We start from the raw sequence: 23083 nt of genomic DNA on the forward strand, positions 1-23083 counted from the left end.
TTAATTATGATCCAATGTGAACAGATCTCAATGATGTGATGTGTTTACTGGGTCCAAATTGTAAAAGTTGTTCTTTGGATTCGCAAACAACATCAACTCAGATACAGAATGTACCAAAAAGAACAAAATTAAATTAATTCAGACCCCTTTTCAGAAGATATCATAGAAAATAACACGTTGAGACAACAAATTTTTGGACTTGGCCGGAATATTAAATATACACACTTTTAATATGGTAACTCCCTCCGTCCTAAATTAGTGATTATATTTTAGTTCTGACGTCAAATTACATAAATTTTTATCAATATTTAAGATTTAAGAATATGTTTTTTCATTAAATTATTATGAGAAAAGTTACAATTTGTAATATTTTTTGCATAGTATTTGAATTTTTAATTTTAATTGTAAAATATTCAATTAATCTAATCCAATTTAACTTCGAAGATTAATCAAATTAACTCTCAAAAAGTAAAACATGACAACTAATCAGAGACGGAGGGACTTGAAATTAATTGTGTTCAACTAAGTTAGCATGATTTTTTTTTCCAAAAAGTTTTATACTCCCTCGGAATAAAAAAGAATGTTCACTTAGTCTTTATTTTTTGGTTAAAAAAGAGTGTCCACTTACCAAATCAAAAAACAATTAACCTTGCTTTTCCAGATTACCCTTATTAAGTGTTAAGTGATCAAATCTCAACTTATTTAATTATGGACATTTTAGTCGAATAATCTATTTTTATCTAGGAATTAGGAGTGCAAATGGCTAAATGGACCCTCTTTTTGATTTGGAGGGAGTAACAAATTACTACATTTTTATATGTAGCTTCCTTTTTCCTATAATAATCTTTCTATGTGACATTAACATTATGTGCAGACACCAAACCGGGACTGTCCTGGCACCATATTAGACCGGAAGCGTAAAATCTCTTTAAAATCGTTCATTTATTTCTTACTAGGAAATTAATCATAGAATACATCAATATTTTACTAATTATAATATAGATAGAAAAGGTAGAACTGCCTTTTATAAATGGATTATATTGTAAAGGTAATGTGTATTTCTTAATCAATCATCTACAGTTAGGCCATTCTATAAAAGTTTCGGTTGTTCTGATTTTTCGACTTTTATAACAATTGGTTGTTATATATCTATAACAACATTTGTCATTTAAATATTATTCGGCTGTTATAGGAAAAAATTATCCAAAAAATATTTTCTTTTCATTTCTTAATGTTATAAGAAGATACAAAAATTATTTAAATTTAAAATCTCAAATATATGCATAGTTCACTAATTAATAATTAAAAATAGTTCAAAACTGAAATTTTGAAAAAATAATACTAATCATACACTTTATATTAAACAGAAAAGTGGTGTATAATAGAGTAGTACTGTAAATTTACTCCTATTTAAGAAACGAAAAAAAGTAAGAAACAACTGTTAAAGATAATAACTTTTTTTTTTTCAAAATGTAAGTACTTTACTAATAAAAATCTCAAATATATGCATACTTCACTAATTAATAATTAAAAATAGTTCAAAACTGAAATTTTGAAAAAATACTATTAATCATACACTTTATATTAAACAGAAAAGTGTTGTATAATCGAGTGCTATAAATTTACTCCTATTTAAGAAACGAAAAAACAGTAAGAAACAACTGTAGAAGATAAAAAAAAATGTAATTATTGTACTAATAAAAACTTCTAAGAATATAGCTTCAACCACTATTTCTCTCATAACTCACCCTGCAAAACCCACTATCAGTCGTTATTGAAATAAGGAAATAGGGTACAAATCACTACTTTTTTTCTAGAAAGATAAAAAAGCAATATTTTATATCCTCTCATAGTCCAAAAATAGGAATGGTGCAGCAACAAAGAGCACCATTTTCTCGATCATCTCTTCCTTGCTCATAATTTTTCAATACACCAAAACAACATATAGTCAATGGACCAAATATGTAATATAAAATCTCGAAATACTAATTTAGAAAACAAACAATTACCACTGACTTTATTACGTAAAAAACAGTCAGGGATATTAGTAGACATATTGTGGCTTTTAAATACAATAATTGAGCAAAATATGAAGGTAAAAATACAATGAGAAAGCAAAGGGACGTGCTGATGAGGGTTGTTGAAGAGCTTTTAAGACCTAATCAATGTGAAATAAACTATTCAACATTAAATGGATAAAATGAGTGAGTTTGAAGAAAAATATGGAAAAATAGAGAAAAAGCCAAAAAAATGAGAAAAAAGATAAATAGGAATGGAGGCCATAGAAAGGTGCCACATCACCTTGTCTATGTCTAGCTTTATATTATATATAGATTCCAATTCACGCGCTCAATATAAAAGACATTTGAGAAAGAAGGAAATGCATGTACAAAACATGATAATTACAATGAAGAAAGGATTTTAGATTGTTGAAAGAAGAACCCTAAGGCCAGAGTGAGAAGAGTTATGATCCGATAGCTCGGAAAAATCAAATTCATACTTGAATCCCACTAGCTCACCGAAAACTAGGCCTTTCATCCCTGTTTTTCTAATCGGACTCAGAGGGAGGCTTGTGATGCAACAATTCTTCCCAGTATGGAATGAGTAAAGAATCAAGCTACAAGTCTCGATCCATACGAAAGGCACTGGTTTTTTTTCTTTCTTTCGATTTCATTGATAACAGAAAAGACTTGACTCTAAAAGGGCGCTAGCGCTTGACTAATAAGATATCAAAGGGGCCTGAAAAAACGTAATACTCCATTCATTTCCAATACTGATCGTGAAACACCATGAGCGTACTACAGCTTGCGTGGAAGGCTAGGGTGGTTTTTAGAAAGCGAAATTTTTTCTCAAGTTTAGCTTCGCATAACACTAACATTCTTTTCTCAAGTTTAGCTTCGCATAACACTAAACATTCTTTTTTGGTTTAAGTTGTAAAGTTTGGAGAATAGTTCAGGAATCAAACGAATTAATGGAGCTCCTTTCATTTCCTTTTTCCTCCTTTTAAGTAAGTAATAGCTAAGCAGCTTTATTTTTTTGAAGGCTTGATCTGAGTTTGTCTTGAAGTGTTCAAAGAAGAGCTCCAATGGTAGGAAAAGCTGAAAATATGTATTTTGGCATAGCCCTCATTATGTTCCTTTATACAAATAAATAAATAAATAAAATTCAAAATGAAATATCTACTCCCTACGGTCACTCCTGCCTCGTTGGTCGTTGCCATATCCATGGCTGAAACATGAAAGGGCTATTTTATTTTATTTTTGGCATGGGTTAGCTATGTCCAGATTCATAAAGACCTAGCCACCTATTTCAGTTTTTTCAATAACCAGGCTACACGTAACTCAGCACACTCATGAAACAATAATTACTACTACGCCTCAGCCCCAAACAAATTGAAATCGAGTATATGAATTTTCACTTACCTTGTTTATACATTTAAGCTCACCAGGGCTGTCACAGGATTAGATCATATGTTCCTCCTTTAGAACCTCTAAAGACGACAATAAAAGGCGCAAAATCAAATTCCCGGCCATCCTTCAACTTGGGGAACTCACAGAAAACATTAAAGACCAAAAATACAGATCAATGGAGACAAGTTGTAATAAAATGCCTTAGTCTCAATTTAGATACAGACCAAAAATTCAGGCCATCCTTCATAAAGGATATAGGGAGAATAAGCACTTCAATAAAGAATGAAACATTTATCTTTATCTGGTCAGTGCACTAGTAGTCTTGTCCACCTCATAGTTGGAACATGAACTTCGTTGGCAAAATAATTAGACGAACGAGCAAAACAAAAAACAGATTTTAACTTACTACCTCTTCCCAATTTACCCGCAAACAAGCTACAACATTATTCCTCTCGACAAAAATGAGCTGTCTTCAGTATCTTTTTTCTAGTGTGTGAATATGACCTGATTCTCCACCCACATCCAAGAACACTGACTGGAGAATCACCTGCCGATTCAGTCAATCATGATGCTCTATCTAAACCACCATGTTGAGCCTCGATCTCAGCTTTCAACTGGCAAAATCATATTCATAAACCAAAAGGCAGGAATCAATGATTATGAAAACACATATTAAACACGAATTACTTGTCAAAATGTCAAAAAGCAATAATTCTGGGCCACATATGCCAGTAGTAGGAAGCAGGAGGAGTGATTTAATTTTTCAAAACTAAAATCAAATATTTAAACATGGTTCCAGGAACTATATTCTAAGTGGAGAGCAGATCATTAAAAATCTTTCTTAGTTTGATATTGGCTACTTCAATACAGCATTGGGAAGGAAATTGCACGATACAAGTATTCATCAAGATTCAAGACCATTGAATATACTGCAGCACTGGCTGATTTTTGTCACCTAAACTGTTCTTGCAACCTTACACTTACTTTGGTGACAAGTATACCAAAGGAAAGTTGGTAGACTTAGGAAGTACTAACCTGTTGGTTTCTGGATACCCTATTTTAGAGGGTTTGTTCCTACACCAATCTGAAAGCCAACTTCATGCAGACGGCGTGAATCAACATCGCCTTTCAGAGAGCAAGACTGTCGTGATTCCTCACGTCTACTTAGCCATTTGAACATCTTAAGAGCAAATCAGTTAAGTCACATGGTCATTCTGATTCATTGATTCTTTAAAGCTACTCAGCCCAAAAGAACCTCTGATCCACAATTACATCCCGAATGTTCTATTATACAAATTGCCAGAATTGGGCATATAGAACTTTGACTCCTCATATCCGGTAAAGAACTTGTTAAAACCCAGATTTTCTGTTCGGAGGAGTTCCGCTACACCCAAACTGTTTCCACTCTGAACCCCATTCCAGCTGTCCCAGTGGCCATTTGACATGACAGAGTTCCTACTCTGGGGAACATTGAGCTGTGAAAATGGAGATTGATGGTTGGCCAGTGTTTGCTCCAGAGCCCTAGAAGAAATTCCATCATATGTGGGTTGATTGTTGGCCAGACTTTGCTCCATAACCCTGGAAGAAATTCCATAAGCATCACCGAATGGAGAAAAATTGTTGCCCATATCAGCAAAACTTTGGTTCTGATGCGGAGTTAGAGATCTTTGCATCAGTAACTGAAGCCTTCCCTCATTTTCGAAAGTATTTAATTGTGGAGGAAAACTTGAAGACATGTCCAAGCTTGAGAGATCAAGGCCATTAGGAAGCCTCCCTTTACCAACTGCCAGAATAGCAGGATCCATAAACTCAATGTCTCCATTACTCACATTTCCAACTTGCAAAGCCTGATGTTGATTATGCAAAGAGGAGGTATCATGCAAGTGACTTCCTGCACAATATAATGATTTGACATAAACCATTAAAATCTCCACACACTATGTCAACACAGTAGAAAAAAAAACTTTGTAATAACAGACCACGGAGAGAGTCAAAATTCTGTTCCATTCTTTCATAATGAGAAGTAAAACCCGGAGGTGGTGCTCTGTTTAGTGCTGAGAACCCTGGAGGTGCCGACATCTGAGGTCTGGACACTGTCATGAAAATTCAGTGGAAAAAATTAACCAAGTCACTCAAACTTTTCATTTTTTTCTTCTTTTTTAACGAGTACATTTAAAAATGAAACTTGAAACAATGTACAATATAAGATGCAGTTAAGGAAGAAGGAAGTACAAAGATGAGCCATGAACAGACCTGATAGCTTATTGGAAGAGAGATGAGAAAAACTGCTGCCAAAACCAACTGTTTCCTCATTATTAGCTACGGAGAATCCATTACGAGTACCAATATTATCAAGTTGATAATTTCTGCTATTAGGAAAATCATGACCATGAGGATAATGATTAAAACTTTGCTCAATGTAACTTAGAGACGGTTGAAAATCAGGATTGGTTGGTTCTTCTCTTGCAAAAGAGAACCTCGATTGGTTACTGGTTAATTTTCTTGAGCTTGACACTCTAAGAGACCCTTGTTGGTCATCAGTTTCTCCCAACAACTTGGCAAGGTTCTGAGGAGAAGTTAATGATTCATTCCAAGGATCAAAATCCAGAGACAAAATATTAGATATTATACTGCTCTCTCCAGTATCTACATTAGTACTACAGTTCTCGCTAGGAGCTTCACTTTGAAACCTTTCCATGTGCATCCTCTTACCCTCGTCAGGCAACGGAGAATAACTTCTATTGATAGCTTGCAAATCAGCCATACAGTTCGATACATTCTCCAGGTATTCATTAGTCAATGATTCAACACAAAAAGGCTGTGATACTGAATCTGTTCTCCTGTCCAACTGCATATTGGCACTAACAGGTCCAACACCATTAGTCAGCTGAGGAGAATACCCACTAGGCTGAGCTGGGGAGTGTAAAGAGAGTGAAAGATTTGGTGAATAGACTTTCTCAATAACTACTTCAGGATCCCTATGTCTCTGCTCATTAAAGGTTAGCAAATCATCCTCCATTTCAGGAGTAGAAACTTGCATTACTTCGCTCTGCGTATCCAATCTCACGTCAGACTTTTCTCTTGAGATACAAATCTCATCTGCAGAAGTCGCAGATACCCCGGTCAATTCAAACGGCATGGACTCCTTATATTGATCAATGTAGATGTGCTGTGATTTTTTTTGTCTACCAAAGCTCAACGACGACATATCAGAACATACATTCTGGATCTTAACATCTGTGGCATCATTGGAATCTTTGGTAAAACCAGGTCCGTTAGACACTACAGAAATATCGAATGCATTTGTACTACTGGTTGCTATCATATGTTTATCTTTGTCCTTCAAAGACATGGACGGGGTACTATGTAGCTGACTGTTCATAGATGACGAAGAAGAAGGTACCGGAATAGTGGGGTTCTCAGAAGTATAGGTTCGAGGATCTGCTCCTGCATGCTGCTTAACAGGTTCTAAAGTCCCTATTTTCCCTTTCTCTTGAGTAGTTCCACTATCTTCAGTATGAACTACTACTTTTCCTGCATAGGCAGGCAGTAATGAAGCCTGACTTGTGCCTTCAACAGCTGTAGAAAATACCGTTGGATTACATGTCTGGGGCTTCTTATTAAGAGGTCCATTAGAACATGGTACACTGGCAGGTCGATGTTGATTATGTGATGCACGTGTTCCCCTAGTCAACAAAGATCAAACTTTAACAAATAGCACCATATACAATAATACAAATGATAATAAAAGAGTATCTGCTTAGTGCATACCATGAAGCTCCAGCAGGAAGAGCAGCAGATCTACCAGAGCTACTATTTGGTGGGGAGCCTCTAGCACTGGGTGCTGAATTCTGCATGGCAGATGACAGTAAGCTTATATGAATGTAAACCACAATTATCCAATATGACCACAAAAAGATGGAACTGTTTGGGATCTAAGACCACAAAAGTCCCCCCCCCCCCCCCCCCCCCCCCGCCCCGCATTTCAACCCCAACATACAATACTCTCTTTTCCTTTGATCCAAGGAAAGGGAAAAAGCAAACAAAGAGAATAGGAAAATGGTAAGCAAATGGAACGAGACAATCTTACAGTTGCAGCCTTTTTACTAATAGGCTTGTCTACAGAAGCAGAGCTGTTACTGCAGTACTCCTCTGCAGGCGGTGGTAACACACTCCCTGATCGCTGTTGCATACTATTAATGGCACCAGCAATTTGTTGAACTCTACTCCTTCAAAATAATTATGCAAGTTAATTAGCTATCCAGGGAACATTTACATGCATAGGACAGAGACATGCAGACTAATAATGCCCGGACTTCTGATACTGGCACAGCTGTATGTATACTAGAGACCTACTGAAACACAAATGTTTGGAATAGTTTGTTGCACAGACTAAAGTTGGATGTCTCCTGCAAAAGCCCTGGAAAATGAACTTAATAATTCGAAGTTCATTGACATTTGTTACGTACTACTTGGCAGCTATTGCATTATTCATAAATTGCAGTTAAATCCGCCAAAGGAATAATCAGCTGAATAATCCCAATACCTTGTGTAAGCTGATATGATTTCGTCTTTAGTAAAGCTATCCTCTTGCAACCCAATCTCGTGCAGGTATAAACAATCATAGTTGGTACAGGGCTGAACCAAAAGACAACTAATCCTCGATTACATTATGATACTTAAGGATATAAGGATCAAATGCAAATTCCTAGTCAATAGTTTATTCCAAATTAAAATTCAAACTCATACCACATTTCTCAACCAAGCATGACAGTATTTTGTGGTTCCAAAGCAAGCTCTGCAAACAACGAAATTAAAATGGTTAATGCAAAATCAGAACAAAGTTAGTTGTGTACGCGAACCAATCATCGCACTAACCTTAGAGGTCTACCATCCAAAACAAACCCATGTACAGATTGAATACACAGAATTGCTTCCTCCTCCTTTGAATAGGTAATATATCTGTACACAACATTTCAACACTTGTTAACTGATTTTCTTTTGATTGAAAGCTAAATATGAATTGAGGATTTCAACCAGCAAACATAATTTATGATGAAAGCACAACAAGGAATCAGGGGCTTCATAGTTGGAGAAAGAGAAGGGGACGAGTTGGTGTGTCACATGGTCAATATTTAACAGAGAAAACTAAGTGAGATTTTGGTTGGATGTTCAGTGGATACACTACCCTTAACACATATTCCTGCAGCTTGCATTTTTTAACAATAAGAATTTTCAGAGCCAGAAAGTTATAAAGAATCAACACAGGTAATGTGTCATGTCAAATTTGTCTTTGCAAAAGTTGGAATTCACCAAGGAAGCAAATTTTATTTTTTATTGTAGTTAACATTTAGTGATGGGGTGGAGGACCCCACATGCAAGGTGTATATCATAGTAGAGGTTATTTTTTAAGGAAAAATGATTATCTACAAAGAGCATATTTCAAGTGAAGACTGAGAAACAAGGAAGAGGCTCAAACAAGTGGCTGACATCAAACGAAATGATTGTTCACAATGATCCTTTAGGCCTCATTTGTTTGCACTTAATGGAGGTTTGAATCTTAATCATTCAGATTTGGCTCATTAAGTGCATTTGTTTTTAAGGTCTGAATCTTAGTCATTCAGATTCAGCCCATTAAGTTCATTTGTTTTGTTTCCTTATGAAGCCTCTTAATAGGTCTGAATGAATCAGATCTATAACAGAGTCTTAACACCATTCAGACTCATTTAAATAATACTCTTATTTCATAAAATCTTCCACGGCTTCTCTTCTCTGCCTCTAGCTATCCTTTCTCAACCAGATACCAACTTTTAACCTCTTGAACTGGTAAGTTTTCATAATTTAGTCTAGTATTTCTGATATTCGTAACATCTTGGGTGCATTGATGTTTACCAAGAACTCTTGAAAGCGCAAAAATTAACTAATTAACCGTAATAGCAAAATCGTTTTCTTGAAGTTTTTTGGAGTCTCTTAAAAACTGTTTGAAATCTCATGTATATCTACCTAGTTCATGCTCTAATCTGCACCAGAAAAATTAAACATGAGTGAATCCATCTTCTCAATAAAATCCCTACCTCCACTTCTCAATCTTTGAAAGATCGCAGTGACTCTATAAGACAATAACAACAAATTAAAAAAAAAAAAAAATAAATAAAATTGAATACTACATAACCCTCTAATCAAATTTGGAACTTAATACATAATACAAGCTTCAAGAAACAACAGAGAACGTTCAGAAATTGTGTCAAGTATCAAAAAGTTTACCCCTTTTATCTTATTTTAATAAATTTTCTTACTAGAAAACATCTTGTGGGATTCAGCCATAATAGCTCTCTATCACTTTCAATTGATAGAGAAAGATCTACCAATTTTTTTAATAATAAGCACAAATTCTTAAAAAATTTAGTGTTACCTTGTTACACTAATTTATTATATTGATATATGGAGTAACTTTTATTTGCATTTTAGATAGTTCAAATTATTTATCAAATATAAATATTCAAAATATTTTTTTCTATCAAAAAATAAATTTATTTTGCTGAAATAAGATTTTTATAATATTTCATTGATATATTGGTTAATTCCATATGCACATTCAGATATTGAAAACAAACAGTCTTAATCGTTCAGTATTCAGATCTAGAGACCACATCTTAATATTCAGATGTATATTCAGATTCAGACATCTAGATCCTAATGCACATCTTAATATTCAGATGTGTATTCAGATTTAGACGTCTTAATCTTAATGTAAACAAATGAGGCCTTAGTGACCCTCCAAAGCAACAGGGGGAGGAAAAAAATAAAACATAGGAGATAAGATTAAAAAACACAGGGTACAGATGCTTTGGTTAATTTTTGGGAGGCCTTGTACTACATCTTATTTTTGCAACAATATATAGGAACTTGTAAATTGAAATGTGTTATAGGACATAAAGGCGAACGCAATATCATATAAACTTGGACAGCTGTGAGAGGCATACAAAGTATTTCGACAATAACACCTATTACAATAGTCGATCTTCAAGTAGCCAGGTAACTCATATCAGGAACAAAACTTACACACTACAAGTATCATTTGCAAATTGTTGAATAGCGCCAGCAGCTGTACGAGATATAGACACCTTCAGAACCTTCCCGTACTGAGAAAAATACTCTTTCCTCTGGAGAAGCTGCTTTTGAGCAATAAAACAAAAAAGTGAGGAGGAATAACAGGCAGATTCAATGGCAGTTAGTTAACTGTTCTATTTTCTTTTTTTCTTCTTGAGGGGTGTTGAAAATTTCACTACAAACGTACATACATCTTCATCAGCTAGACTGAGAGGCAACCCCATAATGTAAACAAGATTTCTTTGAACGACTCGCACATTGCTAAGTTGCTTCCTAGAATCTGCTGTTTTACTTTTTCCCTTGCGAGAGGACAACCTTTTATCAATGTTCATCTCAGCCACTGCCCTGTTTTCAACATCAAAGATTATGAGTAACTCAGAAAATACAGATGTTCATGCTCCTTATAGAGTCTGTCTTAAGAATGAAAAATATGTTCATCTCATTACTTATCACATTTTGCTGCCATGCCAACAATCTTTTCCTTGTTATAAGGAGTGCGACATGCTGGACACCTCCCTTCCGTATTCTCCTTCTCAGCCATATCCATGATGTGATGCCAACACCAGACACATATCTGAAAAAACATGTATCAAATGTTAAAACCTACATCTACCGATAAATTCACCATTAGACTAAAGATCACATGTGAAAGAAAATACAATAATTACGCCTTAATTCACCATTAGAGGTTGACTATCGGAAGCAAGTTGAAATCAGGCCATATGAATCCTCACGGATGACTGACCATGTCGCCCATTTAATCTCATGCTAGACTAATATAATACAACGAATCTCATCCCAATATAATATAAATAAAATAAAAATTGGGACAAGTTCACAAGAAATTCTCTATATTTCCTACTAATTTCTAAATTTCTGATGGGAAAGAGACTCGTAAAAAACATAAGATCTGAAGTAGACATACTAGAATGACTAAATATATTGCCAACTAATTGGTACCGCCTATATAGATTTTTTTTTTCTTCCATTTTGCCCCATTTTTTGTGAATTCAGTCACCCGAATCCACCCACACATTTTGAGATAACAAACTTGGTTTTAAATAAAGCAGATTAATGCATATTTGTAAGGGTGCATCATGAGAAGGCGTCCTACTATACCAACAAAGCTTACAGCAATGCAACTGCGTTATATATAATAGTTAAGGTTTGAGTTTAAGAGAAGGCTCAACAGAAACAACATGGTTTTGAACTGGACATGCAGTAGACATTCCAGAAATCAAAAACCCAACCCTCAAAAGCTTTAAAGCAATTGCTATATTCACTTGAGGAGTTATCTCCTACCGATGACGTACCCTAAAGAACACATTCCAAAGGAGCACCAAAGGATGTGGCTTAGTAGTGGGTGGAAACCTTGGAGACCAAAGTTCAACCCAACAAAGAAAAAAGGCTAGGTGATTTCTTTCTCATCTGCCTAAGCCTGGGTAGGCAAAATTACCCGATATCTGTGTTGGTGGGAAGTAGGTGGAATAGTCGAGCTGCGTGAAAGTTCGCCCAAACACCACCATCATCAAAACAATGATAGATCCAATAAGAACTTTCTAAAAAATATAAAGGAAAAACAGCATCTGCAAACCTCGTATCCGCACTTGCAAGGCTTCAACTGCTGATCTGTCAAATCCATCTCCTCAGCACAAAGAGGACATGTCTTATCTCCCTGGTCACTCATTGTTGCCTTCAACAGAATGAAAAATGCCATAATTAACAGAAATATATTCCAGCTGCACAATCAATTCACTAGTACGACACTTTTGTTTACAAGAAACTTATAACTAACTTCCAAGCCAAAAAAAAAAAAAATTATTCATCACACAACAATCCATACTGTATAGAGAGTTGCAACTTCCAATTGAGGATTTTTTCAGGAGACCTCCTACATCAATTACGGATGAACAGAATCTCAAAGCAAAAGAATGGTCAAAATGAAAACCAAACAATGACATAGAGATTTTTTTCTTGAGAAATAACGACATATATATTTAAAGCTAACCGTCCCAAGTTGTTCGACACACTATTACTATTTGGTGTAACATTTTTTTTTTTATTAGACTAGTACTTTTTCAAACATTCTACGGTTTTTTAACAACATAACCAGTATAATCCCACAAAACGGGTCTGGGGAGGATAGATTGTATGCAAACCTTACCCCTACCTCGTGGAGATAAAGAGGTTGTTTCCGAAAGACCCTCGGCTCAAGTGTCGCAAATCAAAGTAGCTATGGGAATGGAAATACGACAGTGAAGAAAACATGGCAACTAACAAGAAAAGCAGTACAGAGCACTCAGATAAAAAGAGAAGTAACAAACGCGAAATAATGCGTAACCGAAACACAGTAAACAACAGATATCAAAAGCAAGAAACTACATGAACAAGGCACACGATGCATCAGACTACCACCAAGCCTAATCCCGTCGAAAAACGAGACAACCCTCAACTGCCTACTAACCTTCTACGCTAATCAGCGATATCCATACCCTCCTATCTAAGGCCGTGTCCTCAGTAGGCTGAAGCTGTGTCATGTCCTGTCTACGGTCATGTCCTCAGTAAGCTGGAGATGTGTAATGTCCTGTCTAAGGTCATGTCCTCAGTAAGCTGAAGCTATGTAATGTCATGTCTAATCACCTCTCCCCAATACTTCTTCAACCTACATCTACCTCTCCTCATATCCACATATCCAACCTCTCACACCTCCTCAATGGAGCGTCTCCTCTCAAACATTCCTTTGTTTTTTTTTACTATAAAAATTTGTGATTGAGTAACATTTTTCAAATATGCATATTTTATTTCAAAATAGTTAAGAAATCAACGTCAAATTCACACCAAATCTAGATCAGTTACCGAACCAATCCAATGCTCAATCCCTTTTTATGATTCATCAAATATATCAATCCAATATAACAGCGCTCACTCAATAGACACAGAACTAGTCCAAGAATAAGAATTTTCACTAATCTACTAAATAATCATATTAAAAAAACTTATCTGAAATCTCCTAAATAATTAAATTAAAAAAAATATAAAAGAAAAGTTGACCGATTAGACTCAAATCAAAGCCTCATCGAGCAAAATTGAAATAAATAACGCACCCAAACAGTTCAAAAAATCCAATGCAACAGCGCACAGTCAATACACAACGAACTAGTCAAAAATAAGAATTATCCAAAATCTCCTCCCCCCCCCCCCAAAAAAAAGTCAAATAAAGAAAAAGACAAAACAAAGAACTTCACCAATTAAACTCAAATCAAAGCCTCATCAAGCAAAATTCAAAAAAAAAAAAAAAAAAAAGAGAGAGAGAGATCATCCAAACAGTTGAAAATTCATTGAGAAGAACAAACAGTGTTATATCTTAAGATAAATCAATTGAAAATAAGGATCTGAGAAGTTTAGGGTTTTAAGATTTGTACTTACAGCGATCGACAAGGGGAAAATCGCAAAGGATTGCAGAGAGAGAGAGAACCACACACGCCTGTCAAGAGAGAGAGAGAGTGCGAGAGAAGTCGGCTTTTCTATGATTGATTGGGTGCTTTCTTTATGCTCTACGCCAGTGCTGTTTACGGGTCGGGTCGGGTACTAACTTAAATTGCGGGTTCGGATTTGTTAGATCTGAATTGCTGATGCTCTCCAGTACCACACGTCGTTGCTGTTCGTTTTATATGGAACTTTCTGAAATTTTACCAGAAAAGTTTTTTTCTCTTTTTAAAAGGGTTTATGCTTAAAAGTTTTTTGGCAAAAGCTATTTTATGTTAATATTTACTTTTTTGTAATTTATGATTTATATTAATGGTAGAATATTTAGTTTCTTTTTTAGTTTAGAAATATTCTAGAATGTTTATTTTCCTTCTAAATCTAGAATATACATTAATTACAAAATGTTTATTTCTTTTTAATTTATCATCTATAAGGAAAATAGCATATTTCGTCTTATTTTATTCCCTCTAGTTCTTTAAATAGTGATGTTGTCTTTGTTTTTAATGAAAGAAAGAATAGAATGAATGCAAGGAGTTTTTTGTTCATTCTCTTTTCCATTTTCTCTCTCTTGTTTCTTCAAATCCATAATAGTGACCTAATTAAGTAAATCAAATATATTTCTGAATAAAAAATTGTATTACTTAGAAAATACTCACAAATTTTTTAGGATAAAGACAAAAGGCTAGATTTCACTCTTTCAAGATCGAGTTTCGAGTTTCGTACCCAGGTAAGCGCAAGGCACTAGTCTTCTGTCTTTGGTCCTATGGTGGGGAGAGAGAGCGGAGCCTTTTTCAATACCATATTTAGTCACGCAGAAACCTTCTTTCATGTTATAGCGTGCTTTTTAGTGCATTCATTGCTTGGAGGGATTGCTTGTGATAAGCAAAGAAGGAAGACAAATTTTTTTTAAAAAAGTTACGGCTATCCAAGCAAGTTTGATCTTTGCACAAACATTTTTAGAGAAAAACTCAATAACCTTTTCTTTTAAAGTTGTCTACACTGTTTAATTAGGACAACACAAGTCAATATTATATATTACCATCAAAGAATGTGGTGCAGTGGATGGAGATGTTTCTTTCGTAATCAGAGGGCTCGAACCAGGAAATATTCTTGGTAGGGAGCGTTTCCCCCCTAATGGGGCCCTACATAACGCGAATCCGGATGTAGTGGAACTCCAATGCGAATACCGAACACCGGTGGGAAACTGAAAAAATAAAAATATTACATACACTCTTATCCCACACAACTGATTTGGTAGAACTTTACGAAATCCCTTCACGTCTGGCTTATCATATGAGAATTTGCCTAACACTGCATACTATAAGTTTTGTTGCATGATCAATCTCTTCACTTTTGATGATCTTCAAGTAACATGAGATTCTCAATTAACGTAAACTACTAGATTCACATGAATAGTCCGTAAAGAAACTCCATTCATGTGTTGCTTTAATAATCCTACATACATAGATGTTGAAGGGGCTACTGGGTTTGGTTAAGAGGGCTGAACTACCTCTGTATTGTTCGCCGGCCAATGTCCATGAGAAGCTTGTGAAACCTTTCTCCTTTGTCGTCCAAGTTGTCGTCGTTGTCACCAGAGCTAAGAACGTTATTTATGTCATATTTAAAGAACTTGTTTTTCTAGAGAAAATGTTTTTAAAAAAAAAATTGACCAACCAAACATGAAAAACTAGAAATCATTTTTCTTTAATATATTTTCCTCCAGACCAGACACTCCTTTAATGTCTTAACCAAGCAGCTCAGAGAAAGTAAGATTTAGTGTTGTTGAGCATTGAATGAAGACAATGTCATTCTAGGCAACATAGTGTAAATTTTTGTCAAGGAAATAATTATGATTAGATACCTTTTCTCCTTGTCAATGTCTAATTTATGGGCAAGTTGAATTAATGATTTTGATCCAGGGCTTCTTTCTTTTAGAGAAGAGATCTCACCGGATTTTTGGGGACAAGTTGGAGTGTAGAACTCCATCGGTCATTTCTTTCCTTCAAGTACCAAGTTTAGCAAAATAATATCAAGGCATCAAAATGAAAATTTATCAAAAACGATGAAACTACAAAAAGGAAAGACCAAATACATAACATAAGTGACCTCTTAAAGTTGACGCTAGTATTTATTTTGACACCTCAACTAAGGCTCATATCTATTAGACACTCAACATATTTTCAAGTGTGTCAATTAAAAACACAATGCTGATGTTAGAAACAGAGAATGAGAAACAAGAGCGAGTTTGGAGAATGAATGTTTCTATTCATTACATACATATAAGAGATTACATCCCTATTATACACAAGAAAGTAAGAAGCAAAAGGAAATAAAATACCTACAATTAATGTAGATCCTCTAGAACATTCTACAATTAAGGTCTAATTATATTCTACCATATTTAAATATCTCTACAATATTTACCATATTTTAACGTCCCCCCTCAAACTTAAGATGTTTTAGAAGAAACCAAATTGAGTTTGGTCACCAGAACTGGGAAACGTCTAGAAAGATGAGGCATGGTGAAAATGTCAGCTGGTTGATCGAAAGATCCAGTAGAAGCCAATCGAATGACACCAAGATTAATGTGTTGACGAGTAAAATGACAATCAATCTCAATATGCTTTATACGCTAATGAAATACATCATTATGAGCAATCTGAATGGCACTGCGATTATCACAATAAAGAATAGTGACAGAAGATTGAGGAATATTCATGTCGGCCAATAACCAACAAAGTCATAATATCTCAGTAGTGGTGTCAACAAGTGCTCGATATTTTGATTCAGTGCTTGATCGGGATGCTAGAGTTTGTTTCTTACTTCTCCGTGATATAAGAGAATCTCCTAGAAAAATACAATAACCAGTAGTAGAACGTCTATCAGTGGGATCACGCCCCTAATTAGCATCAACATATGCTTGTAATTCAAGAGAAGAATTAGCTGAAAAATGAAGTCCATAGAAAAAAATGCCTTTGATGTAACGAAGAATCCGAATAACAGCAGCATAATGAGTAGAACGAGGTGCGGCCATAAATTGACTAACTATGTGAACAACATAGGCAATATCTGGACGAGTAACAGTCAAATAGATAAGACTACCAACAAGTGTCCGATAAAGAGTAGCATTAGACAATAAAGTACCATCAGTAGGAGAAACCGCACATTAGGCTCAAGAGTTGTGCTCTCTGTTTTATTATCGCTAATACCAGCTTTTGATAACAAATTAGAAGCATACTTAACTTGAGATAGAGAAATCTCATCATCAAAAGTGAGACCTTCGAGGCCCAAGAAATAATTGAGAGAACCCAAATCCTTTATCTCAAAATTGGTACTTAAAATTTTTTAACCTCTGAAATGCCAGCCATATCATCACTAGCGATAATCATATCATCCACATAAAGAAGCAAAAGAACAATACTTTGTGTTGTCTTGCGTACAAAAAGAGCAGTATCATGCGGGCTAGAAAAGAATTCGATTTTGCTCAATGTAGAACTAAACTTGGCATACTAGGCTCGTAGATCTTGTTTCAAACCATACAATACATAGCGAAGACGACATACTTTATTGAGAGGACAGTTGTATCTCGGCAGTGGTTTCATATAAACCTCCTCTTCTAAATCTCCATTAAGAAAAGCAATTTTGACATCCATTTAAGAAAGTCCCCATTGTTTAGTTGTTGCAATAGCAAGAAGGGTCTTAACAGAGGTAACATGAGCTACCAGAGCAAAGGTCTCCTCATAATCAATTCCATACTCTTCAGAGAATCCTCTAGCTACCAATCGAGCTTTGTATCTTTCAACAGAGCCATCAGATCGTGTCTTAATCTTGTAGATCCACTTGCAATCAACAAAAATCTTATCAGAAGGAGGGTCAACTAAGTCCCAAGTATGAGTCTTTTCAAAGGCGTGCAATTCTTCTTTCATAGCTTACTGCCAATAAGGATCAGTAGTGTTACACCTCGTAAATTTGCGTCGTTTTCATCGCAAGTAAACTAACGTAAGTCGGAGAGTCCATAGAACTCCTATAAGGTTAAGAGAGACCTTTAACAAGTTTTAAGTAAGTATTTAAAGGTTTCGAGGTTAAGTGAATCGAAGGAATTAAGTTCGTGAAAAATTGGGAAAAACCTGGCAGAATTTTGGTCCAAATTTAGAGACATATATCTTCTAGCATATGACGAGTTATGGAATGCAGAACCTATGTAAATTCAAGTTTAAAGAGTCTTCTTTCCAATGCAACTAACAGATCGCAAATCTGAGAAGTATGGGATTATGTACGTCCCGTACAAAAAAACGTATGTCCCGTATTTTCCAAAAGTTGGCAGAATGTTGGATTTTTTAGGGTCTAGGTACGTGATAAAAGAACGGGACGTACATGGAAGTACACCCGTACATGGAGGGCGTACATTTAAGGCGGTGGAAATGTTTTTGAAGTCTTTAAAAAGGTCCAAGCTCGTTTTCCTTCATTTTTTCATTCCCAACAGACCCTTAGAAACCCTCTCAAACATTTTCTAAGTAAACCCAAGATAAATCAGAGATCAAAAGTGAGAATCAAGTGTTTAGGGTTTTCAAAGTCTTGTTGAAGCTTGTCTCTTCTTCTTGTAGAAGCTTTGGGAGATACTTCAAGGTGAAGGGATCTTGAAATTGAAGTGTTCTTGAGTTCTTGAGGTAAGATTTCATCTTATTTCCATGTTTATGAGTTTATGTGATGGTTATGCTAAGGTTTGAGAGAATGAAATTGCAGGAAAGGTTTAAACACGAACTTGATGTTATTTTGAGTTGTAATCTAGCTTGTGCCATGATTGTTAGTGTGTTTTGAGCAAAATATTGTTATGGGGATAATAGTTAATGTTGAGAATGTGTTGAGGTTGTTATACTTGGTGTATTTGGAAGAAGGAAGTGTCGTATACAAGCGTCTATCGGGTTGCTCAATTGTATATCTTTAAATGTTGTGGATATGAGTTTAACGAAGATCATATGAGGTTGTTATGTTAATTATTGGTTGTAGACTTTGTGGTGATGATTACGAAATAGGGGAAATGTTGTTTGTTTCACTTTAGAATCGAGTTATCATTGATATACGTGATATACTAGCCACATTTAAGTTGTATATGCATTCCTTTATTATAGGATTGGCGCTCCAGTTGTGATAAGCTTCTTGTTGGATTACTTGGACGACTTGAGGTATGTTAAGGCTAACTTTCATTCTTTTTGGCATGATCCTTATGAACGTAAACATAACGCTACTCTAAAATGAATTCAATTCTTAGTAGCTAGGGATACTCCATGTTGATTAATGTTTAAGAATGTTATTCTCAGTAAGCTCTTCTTCAGATTCAGTATGATTCATAGAGTCACTTATTGATGAAAATTCTATCTCATAAGAATGTTCGGAGGTGTAACAACTTTCTGTCACTACGACAGGCTCGGGATGTACTCTTATCACATTCTTGCATTGCATTTTGTATATATATGTACAGACCTATGGCCTCTCAGGCGTTATACACGCGCATACTATGTATTATATATATATATATATATATATATATATATGGGGTATGAGGAAGGTGACGGCGTTATATATGCACTATCACCTGATCAGTTGGTCACTTGATGATGATGATGCCCACAGAGGCCGATATGATATGATGGGATGCCTACAGGGGCTTGACATGTGTTATATACGCATATATATGTATGACCCTTATGCATGCATGCACCATACTTATGTATATCTCTGGCCCACAGAGGCAATTCAGTCATACAAGTTGCATTCATTTCATCCTATGTTCCCTTATTTCCCCTTACTCAGTACTTTGTCCATATTAACGTTCCTTTCTGGGGGCGCTGCATTTCAGGCCTGCAGGTTCGGGTAGACAGATAGACGATACGCCACTGTAAGCTGCAACTCAGCTGATATTGGAGCACTCCTCTTGTTCCGGAGTTGCTGTAGAGTTTTGGTACGTTATACTTTTGTATACATATGGGTACGGCGGGCCCTGTCCCGACCTTTTTATATCAGATACTCCAGTAGACGCTTGTAGACTATCATGGTATCGTTAGACTTTGTACAGCCCCTTCGGCCTATATTTTTGTTGTATAGTAGTATTTCATGATGGCCTTCTCGGCTTGCACAGTTTTGACTAGCATGGTTGTATAGTATGTCTTCTTGGGCTCATATCTTTTTTAGCATATCTCATATGATTTAACAGAATTTCATCTGGTGACCCCCGAGGTCCACTCTTATTTATGATCATGATAGGAAAGCATGTTTAGCGGTTGTTGACACCCAATTTTGTCCCGCCTCTCCTCCGAAATACCTATTTACGCTTCTAATATTTTTTTTTGAAAAATTAAAAATATATATTTATATTTCTACTATAATTATTAGCCTCTTATCAATACCGGTGTTTCATTATTCTATTACAGTTACTATCCATCATTATCATCATCATTATTATTATTATTATTATTATTATTATTATAATTCACATTTTTTTTTATCATTTCGGCATTTTACCGGCTTACGCAGACGCATCGCATTTATCTTTGCATAATTAAATAATAGTGTTTATTGCACGGCTATTACAACGCCATTTTTTATTATCTGAGCACTAATGATTGCATATTCTATGTTGAGTAATATTTTAACACAAGCTATTTAAATAGATGTAGTAGCCCAATCAACTCATACTATTTTCGGACTAAGTCACAAAACCAGTCCACATTTTAATACCCAATCCACATTTCAAATACCAGCCCAATATTTCAAAACGGACCAGCCCAACCCAAATTATTACCCGACCCGACTGGCCCAAATAGTTTCCTAAAACCTAATCCTCCCTTCCGCTCCCTTCTCTCTCCTTCTCTCCCTCTCTTCTCCTCCACGCCCACGCCTCTGCCACCCCACTTCTCCTCCACGCCCACGCCTCTGCCACTCCACCATGCCCTGTCCCCCCACGTTGCCACTGCCACCCCACTTCTCCTGTTCCCCACTCCTCTGCATCCTCTACCTCCGTCTGTCCCCCCCCCCCCCCCCCCCCCCCCCGCTCCTCTCTCTCCTTCTTCAACACAAAAACCTAAAGAACCCTATAAATAGTGGTGGAGTGGAATCGAAAAGAGGGAGGATTTTTGGATTCATGAAATTACCCCAAGAAAGGAGGATTTTTTTCGATTCATCAAATTCCCCAAGAACAAGTTTGTTTAGCCGCAGAAATCCCCTAAAGTTTTGAGTTCTTTCGATCGCTTCAAATTCCCGTCTAAAATTATTAAGTCTTCATCAGTTTTAATATCGTTTGGATATTTATTCGAAAATAGAAGATTATTCTGATTCCCTTTTGGTTCCTGCAACTGATTCGAGTCTGAGTAAATTTGAAACCAGAGTCTGTAGTGTTCCAGTGGATATCGAAGTCCCGCACCCACTTCGCTGCACCCGGAGAAGGTCAGTCAACACCCCTTTTATTTATTTATCCATGAATCGAGCACCTTCTGCTTTGTGTTATGTGTTTTTATATGCTTTACATGCTTGTTAGTTAGGCAGCGTCATAATGCTGATAGATATAATTCCCGTTCTGTTTAGATTAATTAAGTTTAGTTCTTGTTTAGCTTAAGCTTAGTATGTTTCACTCTTTAGTGGATAATTTGGTCCTCGTTATGTCGTTTGAATAATACTAGCATGTGGTTAGCGTTTTTAAGGTTGTATGTGACCACTACCTTCTCTGTTTCAGGCTGTGGGTTTATGTTCTTAATGTGTTGATAGTCATTTATACGTGTACAATGTTCTCTGTGGACTGTTGTACGCATTTGAAAGCATGTCTAGCAAGGTCAAGTATCATTTTGGTCTGAGGAAGTTCAGAGATTGATGTTTATTATGGTTTAATGTGTTCTTAATCCAAATTGTCCTTTATATTTCGAATGAGTCGATTGTCATCCAAACATGTATTCGCATACATATCAACCTTTTGTTTACTTGGGTTTTGGTTCCTATGCATTCATGAGCAGCTCGATATGTGTTTGTTTTGCTTAATGTTGCAGCTGGTAAGAAAATTATGTTCAGTTATTTAGTTTGTTTTACTTACTGTGGCAGTTGATGAGGAACTGTATTTAGTCTTTAGTTTGTTTGCTTCATATTGTAGTTGGTATGACACTATGTTTAGTCCTTAAGTCTATTCTGCTTAGTGTTGTAATCTGTATCAAATTACACTCAAAGTGGCCTAGTTTGTTTGTTCAATTTGAAACTGTAATTATAGTTGAAGGAGAAGGACCCTGATGTTTTGGTATTTGAATTACCTGGTTTGCCTAAGTTAGCTTAATCCATTTGAAGCCTTATACGATAAGTTCTATAATTGAGCATGACTGTATGTTTGCCTAGTTTAAACCTTTTTTAACTGTATGTTTTAGCTTAAGCCTATATGAACAAATTCCTTATTTATAAAGGGTCTCGTCCTTCCACTGTTTCTTCGCCCGAGATGGGTAAAAATATGAGTTATGAGAGTGAAAACTAAGTCTGTACACTTAAAGAGAATCAGATTGCCATAAGATGTTCTGTGTTGTCTCTTAATGTCTTGTTTGTCCATTATTTGGCCTTTGTCTTTGGTTTATTGGTTATGTGGTTTGTCATAAAGAGGATGCCACTTGATTAGATTACTGTTTAGGTGATTATTGGTATGCTTTAGTTCTCAGCATTTGATTGGGCTTAAGCCAATAGTTTTGAAAGGGTAAATGATAGATTAATGATGGTATGAGCATGAATATAGTTTTCCAAGTGTTTGTGGGTTTTATTCCTATTTGCATTGCGTACAGTTTGGATTGGTTTTATTGTGGAATTGAAACAAAATTCCAGATCTGTCTTTGTTTGAACCTCGGGAATGGTTAATAAAAACATATGACTTTCGAATATGGCTTGGGGTACATCTGTTAGTTTTTCTCTTTGTGTCGTTTGTATTCTTTGAAACCCTAATCAACTAATATAAATTAGCCAAGATAAGCCTTCTTATAGGATAAGATGTTTGAGTTTCCCAGTTCGTATGCCTTCTATGTTTTGTTTTTGCTCTAAATAAGGCTGAACAACAGCTTAGA

The 23083-nt window shown here is 35.7% G+C and overlaps 1 protein-coding gene and 1 pseudogene across 7 annotated transcripts; both read right to left on the reverse strand.

Annotated features, from left to right (window-relative positions):
* Nucleotides 1–3576: 3576 nt before the first annotated feature.
* LOC132605924 (uncharacterized) lies at nt 3577–14125 on the reverse strand. Of its 7 annotated transcripts, none has more exons than XM_060319195.1 (14): nt 13947–14125; nt 12115–12213; nt 10967–11094; nt 10712–10865; nt 10473–10585; nt 8289–8372; nt 8160–8208; nt 7957–8048; nt 7501–7633; nt 7182–7261; nt 5664–7096; nt 5390–5503; nt 4446–5301; nt 3577–4024 (listed from the first exon to the last, which is right to left on the reverse strand). In XM_060319195.1, the coding sequence occupies exons 2-13, from the start codon at nt 12205–12207 to the stop codon at nt 4679–4681; spliced, it is 3096 nt and encodes a 1031-aa protein (XP_060175178.1). In that variant the 5' UTR covers nt 12208–12213; nt 13947–14125; the 3' UTR covers nt 3577–4024; nt 4446–4678. The 7 variants fall into 7 exon arrangements, with proteins under 7 accessions (XP_060175178.1, XP_060175179.1, XP_060175176.1 ...); XM_060319196.1 differs by having other exon boundaries at nt 10473–10582; nt 13947–14124; XM_060319193.1 differs by having other exon boundaries at nt 7501–7639; nt 13947–14124.
* A 2330-nt stretch (nt 14126–16455) lies between these two features.
* LOC132607685 (uncharacterized mitochondrial protein AtMg00810-like) lies at nt 16456–17659 on the reverse strand (annotated as a pseudogene).
* Nucleotides 17660–23083: the final 5424 nt, after the last annotated feature.

This window comes from Lycium barbarum, chromosome 8, assembly GCF_019175385.1.
Source record: "Lycium barbarum isolate Lr01 chromosome 8, ASM1917538v2, whole genome shotgun sequence".
In the NCBI taxonomy this organism is placed as follows: Eukaryota; Viridiplantae; Streptophyta; class Magnoliopsida; order Solanales; family Solanaceae; genus Lycium; species Lycium barbarum.